This window comes from Aplidium turbinatum, chromosome 2 (assembly GCF_918807975.1).
Source record: "Aplidium turbinatum chromosome 2, kaAplTurb1.1, whole genome shotgun sequence".
NCBI lineage: Eukaryota > Metazoa > Chordata > Ascidiacea > Aplousobranchia > Polyclinidae > Aplidium > Aplidium turbinatum.
The window spans coordinates 3441608-3462713 of NC_137473.1; the positions used below are offsets into that span (position 1 = coordinate 3441608).

Sequence of the window (21106 nt, forward strand, 5' to 3'; positions counted from 1 at the left end):
GACCAGAGATCGATTTCCTTCATGTTTGACAAAACCAAACGAGGAAAAATAAAAAACAATAAAATACAGCTTTGGCGGCTCGAACTCAGCAGTTAATATCATTACGAAATTCGACACAAGCCAGGAGTCGACAACATTGCTGCTGATGCCTTTTCGCGAGTTTGCGCAAGCACTGGCTCTCGTGAGAATCTTCGATCGCTTCATGAGTCACTTGGGCATCCGGGTTATTGCAGATTGTTCCACTTTATAAGAACAAGAAACCTTCCATACACGAGTGAAGAAACCAAGCTTATCTGTCGCCAATGTCAAGTTTGCGCTGAACTGAAGCCTAGGTTCCATCGTCCAGATCCTGGTACTCTCATCAAAGCCACACAGGCATGGGAACGCCTTGCTATGGACTTTAAAGGCCCAGTGAAGGGTCCACGACCATATCTGCTTGTGATTGTTGATGAATTTAGCCGATACCCATTTGTATTTCCCTGCAAATCAATGACGTCAGAAACAGTGATCAACCACTTGGCATCTCTATTTTGCTTGTTCGGTTTCCCCTCGTACATTCACAGTGATCGAGGAACCTCCTTTACTAGCCGAGAGGTAAAGCAGTACTTGACCACACGCGGCATAGCCACTAGCTACTCGTCGCCTTATCACCCACAAGGAAATGGACAGGTAGAGAGAACTAATCAAACGATATGGAAGACTATTAAATTACTTCTTCGCTGTGATGACATTCCAGAACAACAATGGGAACAAGTTCTACCTCTCGCTCTACATTCCGTTAGATCATTACTATGCACTGCCACCAATCAAACTCCGCACGAAAGGTTCTTCTTGTTTCCTCAGCGAGCTATGTATGGTACTTCAATGCCTACATGGCTTCTAGATAAGGGTACAGTTCTTTTACGTAAATTTGTACGCAACAAAAGTGACCCTATTTGTAACCCTGTAACTCTGTTGTCCGCAAACCCCACGTATGCTCGCATTCAGTATCCAGATGGCAAAGAAAGTACAGTCTCCACGTCTGACTTGGCTCCTTTTCCGACTATAGAGTCACCACCAGCTACAAATAACGTATCCTTATCTCCAATAAATGAAAACTGTGATGATGCTGTTCAAGAACAAAGTCCTGTTACAAACTCTTCGACACTGGGACAAAACTTAAATACTGATCAGCCTACCGGTACCGTTGACCTGCCAGAAGCAGCGATCCAGGAAGTAGAACCCAGACGTTCTGCCAGAGAAAGGAGACCACCTAACAGATATGGTGAATGGACTGTTTAATGAACTGCATATTTTAACATGCATGCGGACATTTTAAAATTGGGACTGTTAATGTGTGAAAATTCTTAAGCACGAAACGTTCACAAACGCTATGGTAACAACTTTATCAAGAGAATTCTTATGTATGCTCTGTTGTTAATTAAATGATTATTTAGTTTAGTAATCGATTAATTTATGTTCAAACTGCATCTGTTCTCACAAAATTTGGCAGGGTAGAATGTGGTAAAATTGTGACTTATTTAACTCGTGCTATGAAGCACTGCGCTGCTTGTAGGTTTGCCTTTAATCAGTGCGTCGCGTTTGTGCCTTCAGCGCTTTACCTTCCTTTCTTAGTTTTACAACGGTAGCGTTCTATTGTGTATCTGTCAGTCCTTGTAACTGCTAGTTTTAACTGGCTTAACTTAATTCTTGAGCGGCTGCCAGATTAGTTTGTAAGTTATTTAGTTTTGCATTATTATATATATCTTTCTTATTTCAGAACTGTGTTATGGATGTGTCAATTCTAAGTTTATTAAAGCCTAATTAATGCATGTTATTCTTGAGCTTGTTATGGTCAGTTCACCATGTGTCCGAAAAGAGACAAAATGCATAAAAATTTCAGAATGTAAAATGCACCAAAAAGAAACAAAAATATTCAGGTTTTGAAGAGATTTTGCATCACATTCTCCAAATGTTCCATCCTGACTATATCCTATACCGATCGGCCTCGCGAAATGAGCGAATGCAGAATATGCATATCCGGAGTGAAGAGAAATCGCGGTCAAGAAGTTATCAGGGTTGCCGATTTATTTACTTTGCAAATATTATTTTACAAACTTTGCTATATCAGAGATGCCCGATGCTTCAGTTGAACACTAAACAGCAACACGTTTTAAAGCTTAATTAAGCATTCCATCATTCGTAACGTAAAGTAGGCTAGTTGTTACAATTGCTTATGGAAAATAACAAAGATAGGAAATTAAAAACGACTGTAAAATCTGGATCGACATAGGCTATCTGACATAATTCCCTCTTTATTTAACTCTTGCTTACTGAAGTTTTAAAATAAAAGGGGAAACGATGCGCTTGAGAAAGGCTTTTATACTGTCTTGACAAACTTCAACAGCTGTGGAAGCCCAAGTGAATGTAAACAAATGAAAAGTGAGTCACTCGTTCTACGGTCATGACAAAACTATCGCAGATTATTGTTATTCTGCTGATTGAGAAACTTTTACTGCAAGTAAGCGTTGGTAGTTGCTTTAAATCGTGCTGTTTTACACTTTTTGTGTTGTCTGAAATGTTCTTCCTGAAAGCAACCAGTAAAAACTTGAAAGATGAGAAGGCAGTCGCTATATTATTTTTGTACCCTGAAAGCCAAACTTGTTTTTCATTACTTTTTAAATTATGATTTTCGTACAAAAACCAATAAAATTTCATTATAATTCTTTTTTATATTTTAAAATGATCTTTTATTGGACACATTTGATAAAAGTTTGTACAAACGTTAATATGAAACAATTATAAAATCTCTTTATACATAGATAATCTGAGTATTGGACATAGTGGATTGGTAACATGCGGAAATTTGTGAATCGGTTATTGCTGAAAGCTTCATACTACCTACTCTGGTTAAAAGTTAAGAAATTATTATTGTTTCACGTTTTAAAAAATTTTTGTTAAAAGCGAGAAAAGGTTATGCGATGTAATCATCGACAAACAACATCAAGTTATAGCGACACTGCTTCAAAAGAAAGATAATAAGAAATTGTAACGTTCAGTAACGTCAAATAGCCTACTGGAGCAAACTTGGTAATATAGCTGATGCATACACGGATCTTGAAATATTTATCACACACGTAAAACGATGCAATGATATTCACTCAATTTGCACTTCGTTTAGCATAGTGGTTCTTCGTAAGCAATTTTTCTCTTCCATGATTATCAGGACAGCCACAATATTTTTTCTTCAAGTTAGCTGGAGCACAACTTTCATTTAACTGAAGTCTTTCACGCAAGGAAGTCTCTTGTTAAGCCGGTTCTCTCTGAGAACACTGTGAATGTTGATGCATTATACTGGCAGCAAGTTTGCTGTTGATTTGACACTACAGTAAATAAGCATCAGAATTTTTCTGAGCAATACTTAATGAGCAAGCTTGGTTAAAAATAACATGGAGGGTTATGGCCTCTTCTCTGATATTTTCCCACGGTCTTTGACGTTTTGATGTGGAAAATATCCATGATTGAACCGCATCGCGAAATTGCTTCGTTTTGACAAACTTCTGCAGGAACGGCTGTATAATCACGATCGCGAGATAACCGCTTTAAATTCAATAGGTAATCATACAATGGTGAATAGGAATGCAAGAGACGAAACAGAGCTCAACATAAGAACAGCCCAAGCAAAAGCAAACTGCCAGCAAATGAAACCCATTCTTTGCAATAAACATATCTCTTTTGACAAAGTTTAGACTTAGAGCTTTAAACCGCTATATTTATCCTGTTTTCATTACAGCTCTGAAACCTGGAGTATCTCAACAAAAATGGCTAAAAAAAATTAATGCTTTTGAAATGTGGTGCTTCCGTAGAATGCAACGTATTTCATGGCTTGCAAAGAAGACACACAAAGAAGTTTTACACCAAGTGAACCAAACCAGATCTCTATTAAAAAACATGAAAACCAGACAATATAAATTTCTCGGCCATGCAATAAGAAAGCAAAAACTGGAGCATCTCTCTTTAACTGGTAAAATTTTTGGAAAACGAGCACCTGGCAGACAAAGACAAACTTATCTGAAATAATTTAACGAGAAGACAGAAACAATCATCCATGCAATATATTATTATAACAGAAACATTTGGTCTAATTATTTATCTGAGGCCGTCGATGACTGTAGGCTACTGACTGTTGTTGTATGTCGTATCCAGGCTTACACTGTGGTTGAAGATTTAGATTAAGTGGACGGGAAGGGAAGGAAGCCAATCTTCGTATCCACCTTCAGGCATGCCTTTAAGTGTCGTGCCATAAACACAGCCGCATGCTTTTGAGCGATGTCGAACCGGCACCCTTTTGATTGCCGTTCTAGGGCTCTCACCACTCGGCTATGCCGCCGACTGTTGCATGCACGTCATTCAAAAATGTCAGACAAATATAAGTTTAAAATTCAAAAGAAAATGAAGGGGTGTACCAGCAAACATTTATAGGATCGGCCCATAATACAAGAGAAGGATCCACAGAGAATACAAACTGATATGAATAAATCAACAAATGAATAAAAAAATAACAGTAACCTTTCAAGTATATGGAGCTCTACACACTGAAATTTGTATGACTTTTAACTCTTTTTCATTTCTTAAAAAATAATGTCTAAAAAGACATTATTGACCCAAAAAGAATGTCTAAAAAGACATTATGAAAAGTAATTATGGACAAAGGCCAGTGTTTCGATCTTCCGATCTCTTCAGCGTAGTAAAATGAAAGTGGAAAGTTGTCTTGAAGTTTTCAAATAGTACAAGTTTGGTGAAGAGGTGACTTTCTTCAACCATAAACAGATAAATCCAAGCAACCACACGGCATTTGACATAATATATTACACTGAACATAAACTATAAACTACGAACGTTTTCGGCCATACACATGTTAGCCCTTTTCAAGTAACGAAAAAATAACTGATTTTTTCGTTACTTGGAATCAGTTATTTGTTCGTTACTTGAAAAGGGCTAACATGTGTATGGCCGAAAACGTTCGTAGTTTATAGTTTATGTTCAGTGTAATATATTATGTTAAATGCCGTGTGGTTGCTTGGATTTATCTGCTTATGGTTTTTAAATAGTGGTTTCTAAGAGTGATTTTAATAAGCCAATCAGAATTGATTTAATTTTTGATTTCGGACTGCAGCGAAACGTAATTTTATCGCTAACTAGAAGTTGTAATTTTTGGAGAAAAGTTGTGCTATGCAATGATTGGAATTTGTTATTTTTTTATTCACTTGTTGATTTATGCATATCAGTTTGTATCCTGTGTGTATCCTTCTCTTTGCATATCATGGGCCAATCCTATAGATGTTTGCTGGTACACCCCTTCATTTTCTTTTGAATTTTAATACTTATATGTGCCGCTAGTATCTAATTTCTTGTATTATAGATCCATCTCAGATGATTGTTATGTCCTAGCTTTGTGACAAGTTCCTGTCTTTTTCTCAAGTTTTTATGTTACTACAGATTGCACGACAATTAAAGCTCAACGCTCTGATACTTTAACAACCGTGTAATTACTATAATAAATCAAATTCAATCAAACATGTACATACTTTCTCCAGATGGAACACAACTTTGCTCCGGCAAATTGTAGATCGTTGTATGAAACTGTCTCTTGTCAATCTGCTTTATTACTTGTTGATCAACATGCTGATGGACAGTTGTATGATACTGCCGCTGATCAACCTGGACCACTTGTTGATCAACATGTTGATGGACAGTTGTAGAAAACTGTCGGTTGTCCTGGTAAGTCAGTTGCTGCTGAGCTTGTCCTGGAAGAAAACGAAACATAACTATTGTCCTGAAAATTAATGTGCGTTCTTTGAAATTAACGTAAGAAGACGTCGATGGCTTAATGCAGGGATCATGGTGGTTGCTAGTTTTTGCATCCTTGCAGTAAAATCAAGACCATATTTTAAAATGTGATTTATATACACTATACAACAGGTAAAAAGTACTAGAGTCAAACTGACTGTAGCGAAACTTTATGTTGCTAAATCCTTTGTGTTGTTTCAGATCTAAGACGCGCGCTGCTTCAAGTCAATCGGTCGGTGTGGGGTTTAAGCATTGCATATTATTTATTTTGTAAAACTGCTGCTTCTGCTGAATATGCAGTTAGATGTGTGTGACCAGCTAACTAGCTGAGTTGTTTCACCTTCGGCTCTCGTGCTGATAGATCCGAGATCGATTCCAGGTCGTGTCAAACCGAAGACTTTAAAAACGTTACCGATTGTATTCTTTCTTGCATAACGCAGTGAGAATCAGTCGGGTAATAATGTGATGACATCGTAAACCTGATATAAAGTTAAAAGAAGCCCTGCTGCTAAAATACCATAGCTGTTGTAATAAAACCATAATTTTGTTATTATTGGGTGTTTGTGGACTGTTCTAGTTATTCAGTTATGTTATGAAGCCTTTAAACCCCTTGTGTTAGCTTTAGGCTGATGACACTCGCCGATTCAAATCAATTAGTCGCGCAACGTTTAGTCATTACTTCTAATCTTTGTTGTAAAACTGCTACTTCCGCTGAACGTGCAGCCAGATGCTTGTGGACTGTTCTAGTTATTGAGTCATCTTATGTTGGGTGCTTGTGATAGACAAACTTTAATTGTTGTTTGTTTATAGTTTGCATGTTATGTTTAGTTGGTTGAAACTTTTATCTTTTATGGTGATACACTGTAAATTTTGACTTGATATTCATTACACTTATCAACATATTAGAGCAACTGCTGAAACAACTTACCAGCATTAGTTGGTAACCCGCCTTCAGTTTCCACTTTCTCATTTGAGACAACTGTATTTGGTTCGTCGTTGTTGGGGTGTGACATTTTCGTTTAATGTTATGAAAGTCGACAGAATAAAGTTTTAAAACTTCGAAATTGATGCTACAAAGCACAATATTATAAATCAGTGGTTCTCAACTTTTTTGTCTTGACGAGCCCTTTTTGGTGCCCTCAAGCGGTCGCGGACTCCCAAAAAAAAAATCAGAAATTTCCGTATCTCGAGCCTCCAAACGAAAAACAATTCATCAGTTCCAAAACGACGCACTTAAAAGAATTTGCTGAACTCGTGACGCACTTATGGCGATTGATGACATTGACTAAGTTATGACTTATAAACTATATGTTGGCTTGTAAAGACACAGCTGCATGCTCTTAAGCGGTGTCGAACCAGCATCCTATTGAGCGTCGTACCAGGGCTCTCACCACCCGGCTACGCAACCGACACATTGTTGCTCTAACTCTGACTTATCTTCACCAATTAAACTAGAAACAGCGCGATAAAATTAATTTTTGCTGTTTTAGTTTGACCTTCCCAAGATTTCAAACAAGGCCTACAAGTTGTCGACTGTGCAGAAGCGCTCAGCCGCTGGTGTTTTATAGCTGAGTGATCCCGTGATCACGGCGTAAAAAAAAGAGATGTTCTCAGTGAAAAAAGTGTCTTACTCACAAGTACGAACAATTACATTTTGTTTACGTCATTGCAACGTAGGTAGACGTTGAAACACTGCAACATTTTTCATTTTTATTGATTCAAAAATCGGTTTGAAGTTAAATAAACCAAAGCTTTTCATTTAAACGTTTCTTTGCAGAATCAATAATAAAACAAAAATAAACGTTAGTATGTTGCTTTGCACGTCAAGCTTAATTTGAAACGAAGTTGAAACATCAAAGTTTGTAGAGAAAAAAAATATTGAAACATTTCAAAAATGTTGTTTCCGGCTGTTCTGAATGCAAATGAGAAACATTGCATTTAAATAAAATTCTAGAATCGACATCTTTTTTGGTATCCTTTATCCTTCAGTTGGCAAACAACATAGTTTTGATGGCTATAAGGCCTTGCGGTGAGAGTACCTGTAAGCTACGACTCTAAAAATAATGTCGATTAAATATAACTGTCAAAATCTGGTAGTTGCGTCTGGGCAAGACATCATTCAAAAGCACATAATTTTGACTTTCTGTCAACAACCACCAGACAGAAGCCTAGATGCGAAAGAAGTGAGTAAGCAGCATACTTTAAAAGTTTAAATAGTAAAGGTTTAGAGATTTTTTTGGCAGATTAAATTACAGTTGTAATATTTAATATCTTTTCAGAATTATCGATTCTTTACTGTTTACATGTTTTTTCAGACCTTCTGATGATCCGTTAGGTAAAACAATTTGTAAAGGCTTCAGATAGTAATAACTACATTTGATTTAATTCGCTCTGCTTTGCCTTTTTGCTTGGCATTGAGCACTTTTTGTAGTATTAATAGTTTTCATTATTTTAATATTGCTCCTAGCACTGATCTAGTTGAGCACTTTCTTTTGATGCTACTATCCAGTTATTATGAATTTGGAAAAGATTAACTACGGTTATTCTTTAAAAAACATTGCTATTCCAAGTAAGGATCGATATTTGAAGACGATGTTAGGTAAGATTGAAAATTTTATTAAACGTTTACGTTGGAAGGCCTATTTTTTCGATCTTAACCAGCAGGATGTTTCTCAGTCTGAGCATTTTAATAACTTTGGCTTTACGACTGAAAGAACACCTCCACAGCATGGTGCTTTGATACCATTTGAGAATGGTTTATACGAGATGGTTCGTAATATTAAGTTCAAACCCATTTACAATTCTTTTCAGAGAAAACTAACAAATGACATTAAGAATATTATTAACTCTACGGATCTGTTGATATCAGCAGATAAAACTACTAACTTATGCAAAGTTAAAACCCAGGATTATAAAAAATTGCTTAATGATAATGTATCGGCAAAATACAAAAAGGTGAATCCTGCTATCAGTGACACGATCAATACTGAGGCTAAAAAGATTGCCAAGGCGTTAAAGGTTGATGATCGGGTTGAAAAAGTATCAAGCAACCCAGCGTTTATTACGCTAAAAGATCATAAACCAAATTTTACATCGAACCCTAAATGCAGGTTGATTAACCCTTCCAAGTCCCAGATTGGCCGTATAAGTAAACAATACTTGGACTCTATTAACGTAACCATCCGTGATGCATCACGACTGAATCAATGGAAAAACACAGACTCTGTGTTATCCTGGTTTAAGGCTATTCCATCTAAACATCAATGCACCTTTATGAAATTTGACATTGTTGATTTTTATCCATCCATTACGGAAGAACTTTTGTGTAAAGCAATTGAGTTTGCCAAACCATTTATGGATTTGGATGATTGTATCATACAAACAATTTTCCATGCTAGGAAATCTTTGCTTTTTGATGGTGGTGAAACTTGGGCTAAGAAAGATGGTTTGTTTGATGTTACAATGGGCTCATTTGATGGTGCTGAGATTTGTGAGTTGGTCGGCTTGTTTCTTTTGAACGAACTTTCTGCTATTGTTGACAGAGACATGCTTGGCTTATATCCAGAGGTGGGCAGTAACTAGTTACAAAAGTAACTAGTTACTGTAACTAGTTACTTTTTGAGTAACTGTAACGGTAACTTCGTTACTATTTTCCAAAAGTAACGAAACGCGGTAACTAGTTCCTATTTTAGCAGTTTTTCAACAGTTACAGTTACAAGTTACTTTTGTATTGAAATTTCAGTTTTTAATTGCCGTTTATTTCTCTGCACGTGTTTGTGTCTTGCTTAGTGCGTGTTTGCTGCGTTTTGCGCAATAATGCATTTTTCTTGCAGATGTATCGGCGCAGCACTGCACATGCGCGGTTCTACTTTTGTTTTGTGATCTGGTGGAGAAGGGTTGCCATATTGGCGAATTTATCGCCAAAGTCCAGAAATCTGGCGATATTTTAAGACGTTTAGCTTCATATTTATGATTTGGCTCTTTTTTGGCGATTTTTGATAACTGATTTGGCTAAATTAATTGTTTTTGGCGATTAATCAATATGTACCAAAGACAGGCAAGACACAACAATACAACAGGGTTGGGCATCATAATAATATATTTTACATATTTACAAATGAGTTTAACAGTCAAACGTTTTCGATTTAACTTAAGCCCTCATCAGGAACCTGAAAACATTTATAAAAATGCAGTAAATTTCAACTTGTTGAAGGTAACTAACTAACTGACTATAAGCAACAAGAAACATGCAGCGATTAAAAGCAATTTGTTGATGCTTATAGTCAGTTAGTTATTTACCTTCAAGAAGTTGAAATTTATTGCATTTAGTGTAACGCTTGCAATGCCTCTAAAAAGATTGTCTGACATTAAAACCAGTGTTACAGACGGTTGTTCGCCTGGTCAAACGTCATGTAGAAACCGTTCGGGTCTACTGAATATTACGTCATGGAAATTCCTAAAACATGAGCCAAAATTGCACCATCGTCCGTAAGACTCGTGTCAGACCGGTTTAAACCTGTTTCAGTTTGAGACCTGTTTGGACATGAAATATTGCGTCACGAACTGCTCTCGTGCCTTTGAGTTATCACAAATTTTTTCTGATTCATTCTCGAAGTTGTTTGTTGGAAGTCGGTCGCACATTTAACTGGTTTATTTGGTGCTTGCTAGCTGGACAAATTCTCCGTCTTTTATCCAAGTGATCTGTATCGTAGTGACAGTTTTAGAGGTGTAGGCATTGCACCAGTCATTCCGATAGCCGCGGGCTAATTTTACAGGAATACACTTTAAGAATAGACGTTTCAAGAAGTGTTTCTTTCTCGGTCGATACATACAGACGAACGGATTCGGGAATCTTATGTTACAATTTTCCCACGAAGAGATTATGGTTTACCGCTGTGACCAACCAGCAACAGCATTGCTGTTTGCTTGCCGTTGTTGGACGTTCTTGTGGAAGCAATACAAACCAGATTTGGTCATTGGTTCGAGGACAGCGACTTTCAGCTTGCGACTGCATTCCACCCACAATTTAGACGTATCTGTGTTTAATGCCTGATCATTAAGCGACACTGCTGAATTGAAGACCAAAATAAAACAGAACATGCTTCAAGCAATTGAAAAAGCAAACTGCTTTCCTGAAGAGGGAAGTAGCAGCGACACTGAAGTGGATGGTGGTAGGTAGAGCCACGGAGGACTTTTTGCACCACTTTACGCAAAAACCAAGAAAAGAAAGCAATGGGGGTTGAATCTGTTACAGGAGTATTTGGAAGCGGACCCTGAGGACAAGTTAAGCGGATCCAGATTCACAATCGGACCGATGAAAAAAACTGTTTTAAAAACATAACACTCCCATTCCGTCAAGTGATGCAGTAGAAATATTGTTTTCACTGCAGCACTTGTTCATCACCAGACTTTATTCGTTCATTCCCGACGCCGACACACGCTCCATCGGCCTGACACTACCAAGACAGGCATGGATGCGCCTCAACCGTCTCCATGCGGGCGTCGGGCTTTTCCGCTCAACCATGCATCAACGGGAAATGGCCTCTTCCTCCTCCTGTGAATGTGGTGCCGAGGATCAGACCGCAGACCACATCATTGATTGATTGATTGATTTAATCTTTATCCTTGGACTGGGAAAGCTTCTTGCAGAACTTATAGTCCAGTCGTTGAAGCGAAAAAAAGGGCCGAACCTTGACTTAATTGGTGTAAAGCTGAAACTTTGCACATTGTTTCTGTTGATTATGTACATTGACCAAAAAAAAATCCCCGTGAAAATCTTTTGGTGAAAAAATGTTATCCGCTTTTTTTGAAAATCCGCCATTTTTTTTCTTAAATTGGCGGATAAACAAAATTTGAATATTTTTCCGAAGTATCGTCATACTACGGCTTCTTTAAAATATGATATTATCATTGTCACAATTAATTAGCAAGTAGGTACGCAATAAAAACTATATTTGACTTTAAACGAAGTGATATTAACAAAATATTATATAATAGCCAACGCTGATGCATAATAGTTCAAAAACGATAAATTTGTTCACTTATAATCAGGTCAATATATGGTTTGACCCCAAAAAATTCTTACAAAGGGTTTTCCAACGGTTTTTTCTAGTATTTATCATCAAGAATAATATATTAAAAATCTAGGAGAATCAGAGCACCGGAAAGTTGTCATTTTCAATATGGCCGCCAAAACAGTATAATGACAATAATTCACTTAATATTCATGCTAGAGCTCTAATTCTGACGTCTATCCCTAGGTTTAAGGTGGTAAGGAATTCATTAAAACAATTCAAAATAAAATTAACTAATTAGTTTAATGGAAAGACTTATATGAAACAAAACCAATAGTGAAAGACTGACAGTACAAGAATCGCAGACCACTTATTAAGTTATTTACATTCAGTTGCTTAATAAGTCCTGGTCATCATCTTCATCCAGTAATGACTGATTGTACGTATTGTCACAGGCATCAAGTTGCACTGTCCACATGCTGAGGTACAGGGTAGATTGTTCTGCCTACACCTGGCAGTGCTATAGGCAGTTGTGCGGTTGCAGTGGATAATCTATAAGAGGGAATCTGGGTCCGCATTCATGTCCGACTCTGTTGTCACAAACTGAGAGCCTTCCAGTTTCCAACCCCACCCGCAAGTTTCCATGTCACTCTCCAGTCCTAGCCAGACCATTATTTGGTAGTAAACCCTTAGACAGTGAAATTTTGTTGATGACTCAGTAGGTGGTAGGCGTTCTGGTGTCACAAATGATTGGGAGGAGACTACTTTTTTTCTTAGTGGCCTACTCTGTAGTGCAATACTCTGCCGCATTACAAGGTTACGTTAAATCCATATATAAAATTAACACTACAAGAATGATGGTATAAACAGTGCAGCATGCAAATCGCCACCGTAATATTCAATACGACCTTTCGTGGCGAATGACCAATCGTCAGAACGTCTCTCACAACACTCTAATATAGTCCTTGCAAAAACATCTGTTTTAACAAAACTAATGCCAGGTCTGTCCGTGAGAACTCGAGTCCCACAAAACAAACAATGAGTCTTACTGCCGAAATTGCCATCAAGAATTCGAACACTTCGTTTCCTCGTGACGCAGGATCCACTTTCCTCTCTGTTCTTCTTAAACTATATATCGATTGGGTTGGTGTAACGTTTAGGCCTACGACAGTTTATGTGTAGGGGAAGGTGAGGTAAGTTGAGCCAGTGGGTAAGTTGAGCCACCCCCCGTAACTCGAAAAATAAAAATCGCATCAACTTTCTACTGCCACCTACCTGACCGTTTATCCTATATGGAGCTGTTCTGTAAAGATTATAGGTCTTTGTTTTGTAGAAAGACAGAAAAACTGTTTTTAGTGATTTTGGGAAGTTTTTTGAACTTTTTGAAAAAAAATATTTTTTGAGTTTTACAAAATGTCTATGGCATTCACCAGTATTGATATGTCTAACAGTAATCACTAATGTTAGCTTATTCAGAAACTATTTAAGTGAGGTTGCTAGCTCATATATGACTGGAGAAATTCCCGTTTAACTTTTAATGGCGGCTTTGAGGTAAGTTGAGCCAGTGATGTACAGGTAAGTTGAGCCGGTGGCTCAACTTACCTCACTTCAGCTGCCAGTGTTAAGTGATGATATATGTAGTCATTAAATAGATAACAAAGTGTATTTTACTCTTTAATAGTCTAAATCTCTGGAAAAAACAATTTATCCATTGGTCTATTGAAGTTTAAATTTATTTGTAGTGTAACTTGCAGCCTACTAGCAACATGCAAGGGAAAACCCGACCTGTGCATTACATTGGTAAAATCGAATGCTTCAATGAAGATGGAGAAATTGAGGCCAACTTTTTAAGAAAAGTGCCTGGAAAGTCCGAGGAAAAGTTGTCCTTTGTCTTTAAAGCAGACGATGAGTGTGCTTTTCTTAAAGAGGATGTCGTTAAAGCTTCCTCACACGACCAGTTGGAGAAACTTTCTGCCGTCAGCAGAAATTCCGGTTTCCATGCTCTTTTGATCAGTGGCATATGGAATAAGTTTAGATCTGACAGACAACGGAAATTGATTTAGAAAATTCACATTTGGAGGTTTATTTAATCAGGATTGTGTAATAATTCATCGTTTTATTTTCTGTTCTGCAGGTCAGTTGACACGATCTGCTAGTACTACATTGATTCAACGTCTGTTGACGTTTATTCAACAAAAAAGTGGCAGATTTGTTGGCTGGGAAGTGCGCAATTTCACAGTCGAACAGTCACAACCAGGCCCGGATTTAGGGGGAAAGAGGGGGCAGGTGCCCCGGGCCCCCGACTTTTGAAGGGTCCCCCTACGTGGAAAAAATGTGATTTTGTGTTATTATTTTTCTTTCAGCCTTTGAAGTTTCTGCAAAATGCTGTGCAGTGCTGGATTGATGCTACTGTAGACGCAGAGGTGGTTTTTCGCGCCGTAGGCTTGAAAAAAAATTTTGCAGGGGGGCCCCCCGATCTAAAAGTGCCCCGGGCCCCTATCAGCTAAATCCGGCCCTGGTCACAACAAAATAAATTTATCCTTTTACATGTTGTTCTTTCTTCCTGGTAGCAGCTATGTAGCCTATTAACTGCTACCCAACCTGTCTTCTTTCTAACTTTCGACTCAGGTTCCACATGTGTTGAGTTAAGATTGTATATTGTCAAAAAGAGACGGGTTCAATTGTGATGTGGAATAGTCACTGCACACTCTAATACGTCCGTCCGATAGATTTATCACATCGTAAAAGGCCGAACCACGTTTTCGCCAAGCAGCAAAACACGAGTTAGTGAATAGAGAAAAAATAATGAGAGATTGTCGCTCAAGCCATGTTATAATTCGGGACAAATATCTGGGCAATAATTTCGTGAACATATGTATTGCATAGCATTTTATAATGTAGGCTACCATCGCTACAGCTTTTGTTATTGAACAAAAACGAGTGGCTCAACTTTCCTCACACCCCGGCTCAACTTACCACGTGGGGTAGGTAAGTTGAGCCAAAATGACGTAATATTTAAAACATGTTTTTTTTTAATATTCTTATGAGTTATGAAAAAAATTTTTTTGTTAAATTAAGGCCAAAGCATCAACCATTATGCTGCCACTTTCACTTTTATTGTAAACCAAGCGGTTTTTTTAGTAGAAGCGTTTATGTAAAAAGTGGCTCAACTTACCTCATCCTCCCCTAGGCCTACTTATCGACCAGCTGTCGCAACAGTGTTGTCCCCTCCATTAGTACTGACAGCATTAATCCCATCAGCACCCTTTTGACGCAGTATACTGGAGGCTTCAGAAGCTTGAATTTCCTTGTCACAGATCATAATTTCTTTGCAGGCATTTTCCCTGAACCCTTTTCCGTGTATCCGTAAACTTCCTCTGGCAATCACGATGGACCAAAACTTTGTCAATGTGAAATAATTGCAGTATGAAATTTACTTTTAAATGAGCACCGACACTAACAATAATTTCATAAAAATTGAATATTTTAGTATTTGTACATCCGCCATTTTGAAAAAAATGGCGGAATTTCGAAAATAGCGGATAACTTTTTTTCACCAAAAATTTTTCACGGGGATTTTTTTTTGGTCATTGTACACAATGAACAGAACCAATGTGCAAAATTTCAGCTTTACACCAATTAAGTCAAGGTAAAACCCTTCAACGACTGGACTAGTCCAGTCGTTGAAGCGAAAAAAAGGGCCGAACCTTGACTTAATTGGTGTAAAGCTGAAACTTTGCACATTGTTTCTGTTGATTATGTACATTGACCAAAAAAAAATCCCCGTGAAAATCTTTTGGTGAAAAAATGTTATCCGCTTTTTTTGAAAATCCGCCATTTTTTTTCTTAAATTGGCGGATAAACAAAATTTGAATATTTTTCCGAAGTATCGTCATACTACGGCTTCTTTAAAATATGATATTATCATTGTCACAATTAATTAGCAAGTAGGTACGCAATAAAAACTATATTTGACTTTAAACGAAGTGATATTAACAAAATATTATATAATAGCCAACGCTGATGCATAATAGTTCAAAAACGATAAATTTGTTCACTTATAATCAGGTCAATATATGGTTTGACCCCAAAAAATTCTTACAAAGGGTTTTCCAACGGTTTTTTCTAGTATTTATCATCAAGAATAATATATTAAAAATCTAGGAGAATCAGAGCACCGGAAAGTTGTCATTTTCAATATGGCCGCCAAAACAGTATAATGACAATAATTCACTTAATATTCATGCTAGAGCTCTAATTCTGACGTCTATCCCTAGGTTTAAGGTGGTAAGGAATTCATTAAAACAATTCAAAATAAAATTAACTAATTAGTTTAATGGAAAGACTTATATGAAACAAAACCAATAGTGAAAGACTGACAGTACAAGAATCGCAGACCACTTATTAAGTTATTTACATTCAGTTGCTTAATAAGTCCTGGTCATCATCTTCATCCAGTAATGACTGATTGTACGTATTGTCACAGGCATCAAGTTGCACTGTCCACATGCTGAGGTACAGGGTAGATTGTTCTGCCTACACCTGGCAGTGCTATAGGCAGTTGTGCGGTTGCAGTGGATAATCTATAAGAGGGAATCTGGGTCCGCATTCATGTCCGACTCTGTTGTCACAAACTGAGAGCCTTCCAGTTTCCAACCCCACCCGCAAGTTTCCATGTCACTCTCCAGTCCTAGCCAGACCATTATTTGGTAGTAAACCCTTAGACAGTGAAATTTTGTTGATGACTCAGTAGGTGGTAGGCGTTCTGGTGTCACAAATGATTGGGAGGAGACTACTTTTTTTCTTAGTGGCCTACTCTGTAGTGCAATACTCTGCCGCATTACAAGGTTACGTTAAATCCATATATAAAATTAACACTACAAGAATGATGGTATAAACAGTGCAGCATGCAAATCGCCACCGTAATATTCAATACGACCTTTCGTGGCGAATGACCAATCGTCAGAACGTCTCTCACAACACTCTAATATAGTCCTTGCAAAAACATCTGTTTTAACAAAACTAATGCCAGGTCTGTCCGTGAGAACTCGAGTCCCACAAAACAAACAATGAGTCTTACTGCCGAAATTGCCATCAAGAATTCGAACACTTCGTTTCCTCGTGACGCAGGATCCACTTTCCTCTCTGTTCTTCTTAAACTATATATCGATTGGGTTGGTGTAACGTTTAGGCCTACGACAGTTTATGTGTAGGGGAAGGTGAGGTAAGTTGAGCCAGTGGGTAAGTTGAGCCACCCCCCGTAACTCGAAAAATAAAAATCGCATCAACTTTCTACTGCCACCTACCTGACCGTTTATCCTATATGGAGCTGTTCTGTAAAGATTATAGGTCTTTGTTTTGTAGAAAGACAGAAAAACTGTTTTTAGTGATTTTGGGAAGTTTTTTGAACTTTTTGAAAAAAAATATTTTTTGAGTTTTACAAAATGTCTATGGCATTCACCAGTATTGATATGTCTAACAGTAATCACTAATGTTAGCTTATTCAGAAACTATTTAAGTGAGGTTGCTAGCTCATATATGACTGGAGAAATTCCCGTTTAACTTTTAATGGCGGCTTTGAGGTAAGTTGAGCCAGTGATGTACAGGTAAGTTGAGCCGGTGGCTCAACTTACCTCACTTCAGCTGCCAGTGTTAAGTGATGATATATGTAGTCATTAAATAGATAACAAAGTGTATTTTACTCTTTAATAGTCTAAATCTCTGGAAAAAACAATTTATCCATTGGTCTATTGAAGTTTAAATTTATTTGTAGTGTAACTTGCAGCCTACTAGCAACATGCAAGGGAAAACCCGACCTGTGCATTACATTGGTAAAATCGAATGCTTCAATGAAGATGGAGAAATTGAGGCCAACTTTTTAAGAAAAGTGCCTGGAAAGTCCGAGGAAAAGTTGTCCTTTGTCTTTAAAGCAGACGATGAGTGTGCTTTTCTTAAAGAGGATGTCGTTAAAGCTTCCTCACACGACCAGTTGGAGAAACTTTCTGCCGTCAGCAGAAATTCCGGTTTCCATGCTCTTTTGATCAGTGGCATATGGAATAAGTTTAGATCTGACAGACAACGGAAATTGATTTAGAAAATTCACATTTGGAGGTTTATTTAATCAGGATTGTGTAATAATTCATCGTTTTATTTTCTGTTCTGCAGGTCAGTTGACACGATCTGCTAGTACTACATTGATTCAACGTCTGTTGACGTTTATTCAACAAAAAAGTGGCAGATTTGTTGGCTGGGAAGTGCGCAATTTCACAGTCGAACAGTCACAACCAGGCCCGGATTTAGGGGGAAAGAGGGGGCAGGTGCCCCGGGCCCCCGACTTTTGAAGGGTCCCCCTACGTGGAAAAAATGTGATTTTGTGTTATTATTTTTCTTTCAGCCTTTGAAGTTTCTGCAAAATGCTGTGCAGTGCTGGATTGATGCTACTGTAGACGCAGAGGTGGTTTTTCGCGCCGTAGGCTTGAAAAAAAATTTTGCAGGGGGGCCCCCCGATCTAAAAGTGCCCCGGGCCCCTATCAGCTAAATCCGGCCCTGGTCACAACAAAATAAATTTATCCTTTTACATGTTGTTCTTTCTTCCTGGTAGCAGCTATGTAGCCTATTAACTGCTACCCAACCTGTCTTCTTTCTAACTTTCGACTCAGGTTCCACATGTGTTGAGTTAAGATTGTATATTGTCAAAAAGAGACGGGTTCAATTGTGATGTGGAATAGTCACTGCACACTCTAATACGTCCGTCCGATAGATTTATCACATCGTAAAAGGCCGAACCACGTTTTCGCCAAGCAGCAAAACACGAGTTAGTGAATAGAGAAAAAATAATGAGAGATTGTCGCTCAAGCCATGTTATAATTCGGGACAAATATCTGGGCAATAATTTCGTGAACATATGTATTGCATAGCATTTTATAATGTAGGCTACCATCGCTACAGCTTTTGTTATTGAACAAAAACGAGTGGCTCAACTTTCCTCACACCCCGGCTCAACTTACCACGTGGGGTAGGTAAGTTGAGCCAAAATGACGTAATATTTAAAACATGTTTTTTTTTAATATTCTTATGAGTTATGAAAAAAATTTTTTTGTTAAATTAAGGCCAAAGCATCAACCATTATGCTGCCACTTTCACTTTTATTGTAAACCAAGCGGTTTTTTTAGTAGAAGCGTTTATGTAAAAAGTGGCTCAACTTACCTCATCCTCCCCTAGGCCTACTTATCGACCAGCTGTCGCAACAGTGTTGTCCCCTCCATTAGTACTGACAGCATTAATCCCATCAGCACCCTTTTGACGCAGTATACTGGAGGCTTCAGAAGCTTGAATTTCCTTGTCACAGATCATAATTTCTTTGCAGGCATTTTCCCTGAACCCTTTTCCGTGTATCCGTAAACTTCCTCTGGCAATCACGATGGACCAAAACTTTGTCAATGTGAAATAATTGCAGTATGAAATTTACTTTTAAATGAGCACCGACACTAACAATAATTTCATAAAAATTGAATATTTTAGTATTTGTACATCCGCCATTTTGAAAAAAATGGCGGAATTTCGAAAATAGCGGATAACTTTTTTTCACCAAAAATTTTTCACGGGGATTTTTTTTTGGTCATTGTACACAATGAACAGAACCAATGTGCAAAATTTCAGCTTTACACCAATTAAGTCAAGGTAAAACCCTTCAACGACTGGACTATTAATCCTGGCAGTTTCGCATACTTGTAGACTAAAGGCTTTAAATCACTGACGCAAGCAGGGAGTCGAACCGTTTGATTTTTCCGGTTCGGGTCCGGTTCTGGTTCAAAGATTGTTTCAAAATTTGGTTCAGTTCCGGTTCAGGTTCGAAGAAACTTAAAACCGGTTTTATAAGTTCCGGTTCGGGTCCGATAAAATTAGGCCTAGGCCTACTATTGCCCAACTACTAACTAGCCCAATTGGGCGTGAAAACCGCAAGGTTGGCAACACTGCTTTGCTCAATTAACTTGCCTTTGTTGTTTGTTGCACAAGTTACAATCAAACTATATTGTCTATGATGTCACAGAACAGAAGTTGTTTACCTCAAAAAATTCCTCTCCAAAGCATCGATGATAGTGGATCGTGTGTTACGGAATAGGCTATAATTCATCCGTACAATGTGGCCTCCAAGATAACAACATGCTACGTACAACTTCACTTACCACAATGCGAACAATGACGTAATGCTGGAGTGAACCGCTTTTTTCAACCGGTTCGGGTTCGGTTAGGGTTTAAGCTAACTCAAATTTTCGGTTCAGTTCCGGTTAAGGTTCAGACAAAATCGCACCAAAACCGGTTTACAAAAATCCGGTTCGGGTTCGGTTCGACTCCCTGGACGCAAGCCCGGTCACCGAGATTGACAGAGTGAAGTTCCCGATTGTTGAAGTCTCGTTGCCGGGAAATTATTCCATCTATTAGATGCCGGTAAATGGAGAGCAGTCCTTAACGTGCGTTGCTCAAGTGCATGCCCTGAGAGTCGAACCGGTGCCGCTTGATCTTGAAGCTGCTTCGTTCCAGAAGTGACGCGCCAACCAATTGAACTATTGGGGCGGACATCATCAATGACTGTAACATCTTCAAGCCACCTAACGGAGTGGAAGGTCTGCGTGTCATGAATGATGAAACCAAAGACTGGCTGCTCTCTAGTAGCCTTCCAGTGTAGTCCGGGAACATCGTGAATCTGGGGCGGTAAAAGAATAGACTCTCGGCCCCAGAGGCTCACACGATGACGACGATTGGGCAAGGACATTTTAAAGCCCAAAAGGGCAGGCTTGAGTGACGAGCACTTTGAAATGCTCGTATTTCTCAAAGGAAATAAACATATAAGCCACTGAGTATTTTTTTTAAATAAAACTTTGTTGGTTTTGTGTTAGCATGGATGGCTCTAACACTATATATCAAACATTGCGGTTAAACTGGACGTGCATGCAGAGCTGGCCAGGTGCAGAATTTTATGTTCAGGTTTGTGAGTAGGCTGACTGAAAGTAACTAGTAACTGTAACTAGTAACGGTAACTAGTTACTTTTTAAAATCGGTAACTGTAACGGTAACTCAGTTACTATTTTGGCCAAGTAACTGTAACTGTAACTCAGTTACTTTTGAAAGTAACTTTGCCCACCTATGCTTATATCGTGATGATGGTCTGGCTATTTTGCGTAATTTATCCGGCCCTAAGATTGATCGTTTGAGAAAGAATGTCATTCAATTATTTAAACAACATGGCTTAAATATTACTGTGG

General features: G+C 38.2%; 1 protein-coding gene across 1 annotated transcript; it reads left to right on the forward strand.

Moving 5' to 3' along the window:
- The first annotated feature begins 489 nt into the window (after positions 1–489).
- Positions 490–1281, forward strand: LOC145785721 (uncharacterized). Its single transcript, XM_082597419.1, has one exon. The coding sequence runs from the start codon at positions 490–492 to the stop codon at positions 1279–1281; it is 792 nt and encodes a 263-aa protein (XP_082453545.1).
- The last annotated feature ends 19825 nt before the right edge of the window (positions 1282–21106 follow it).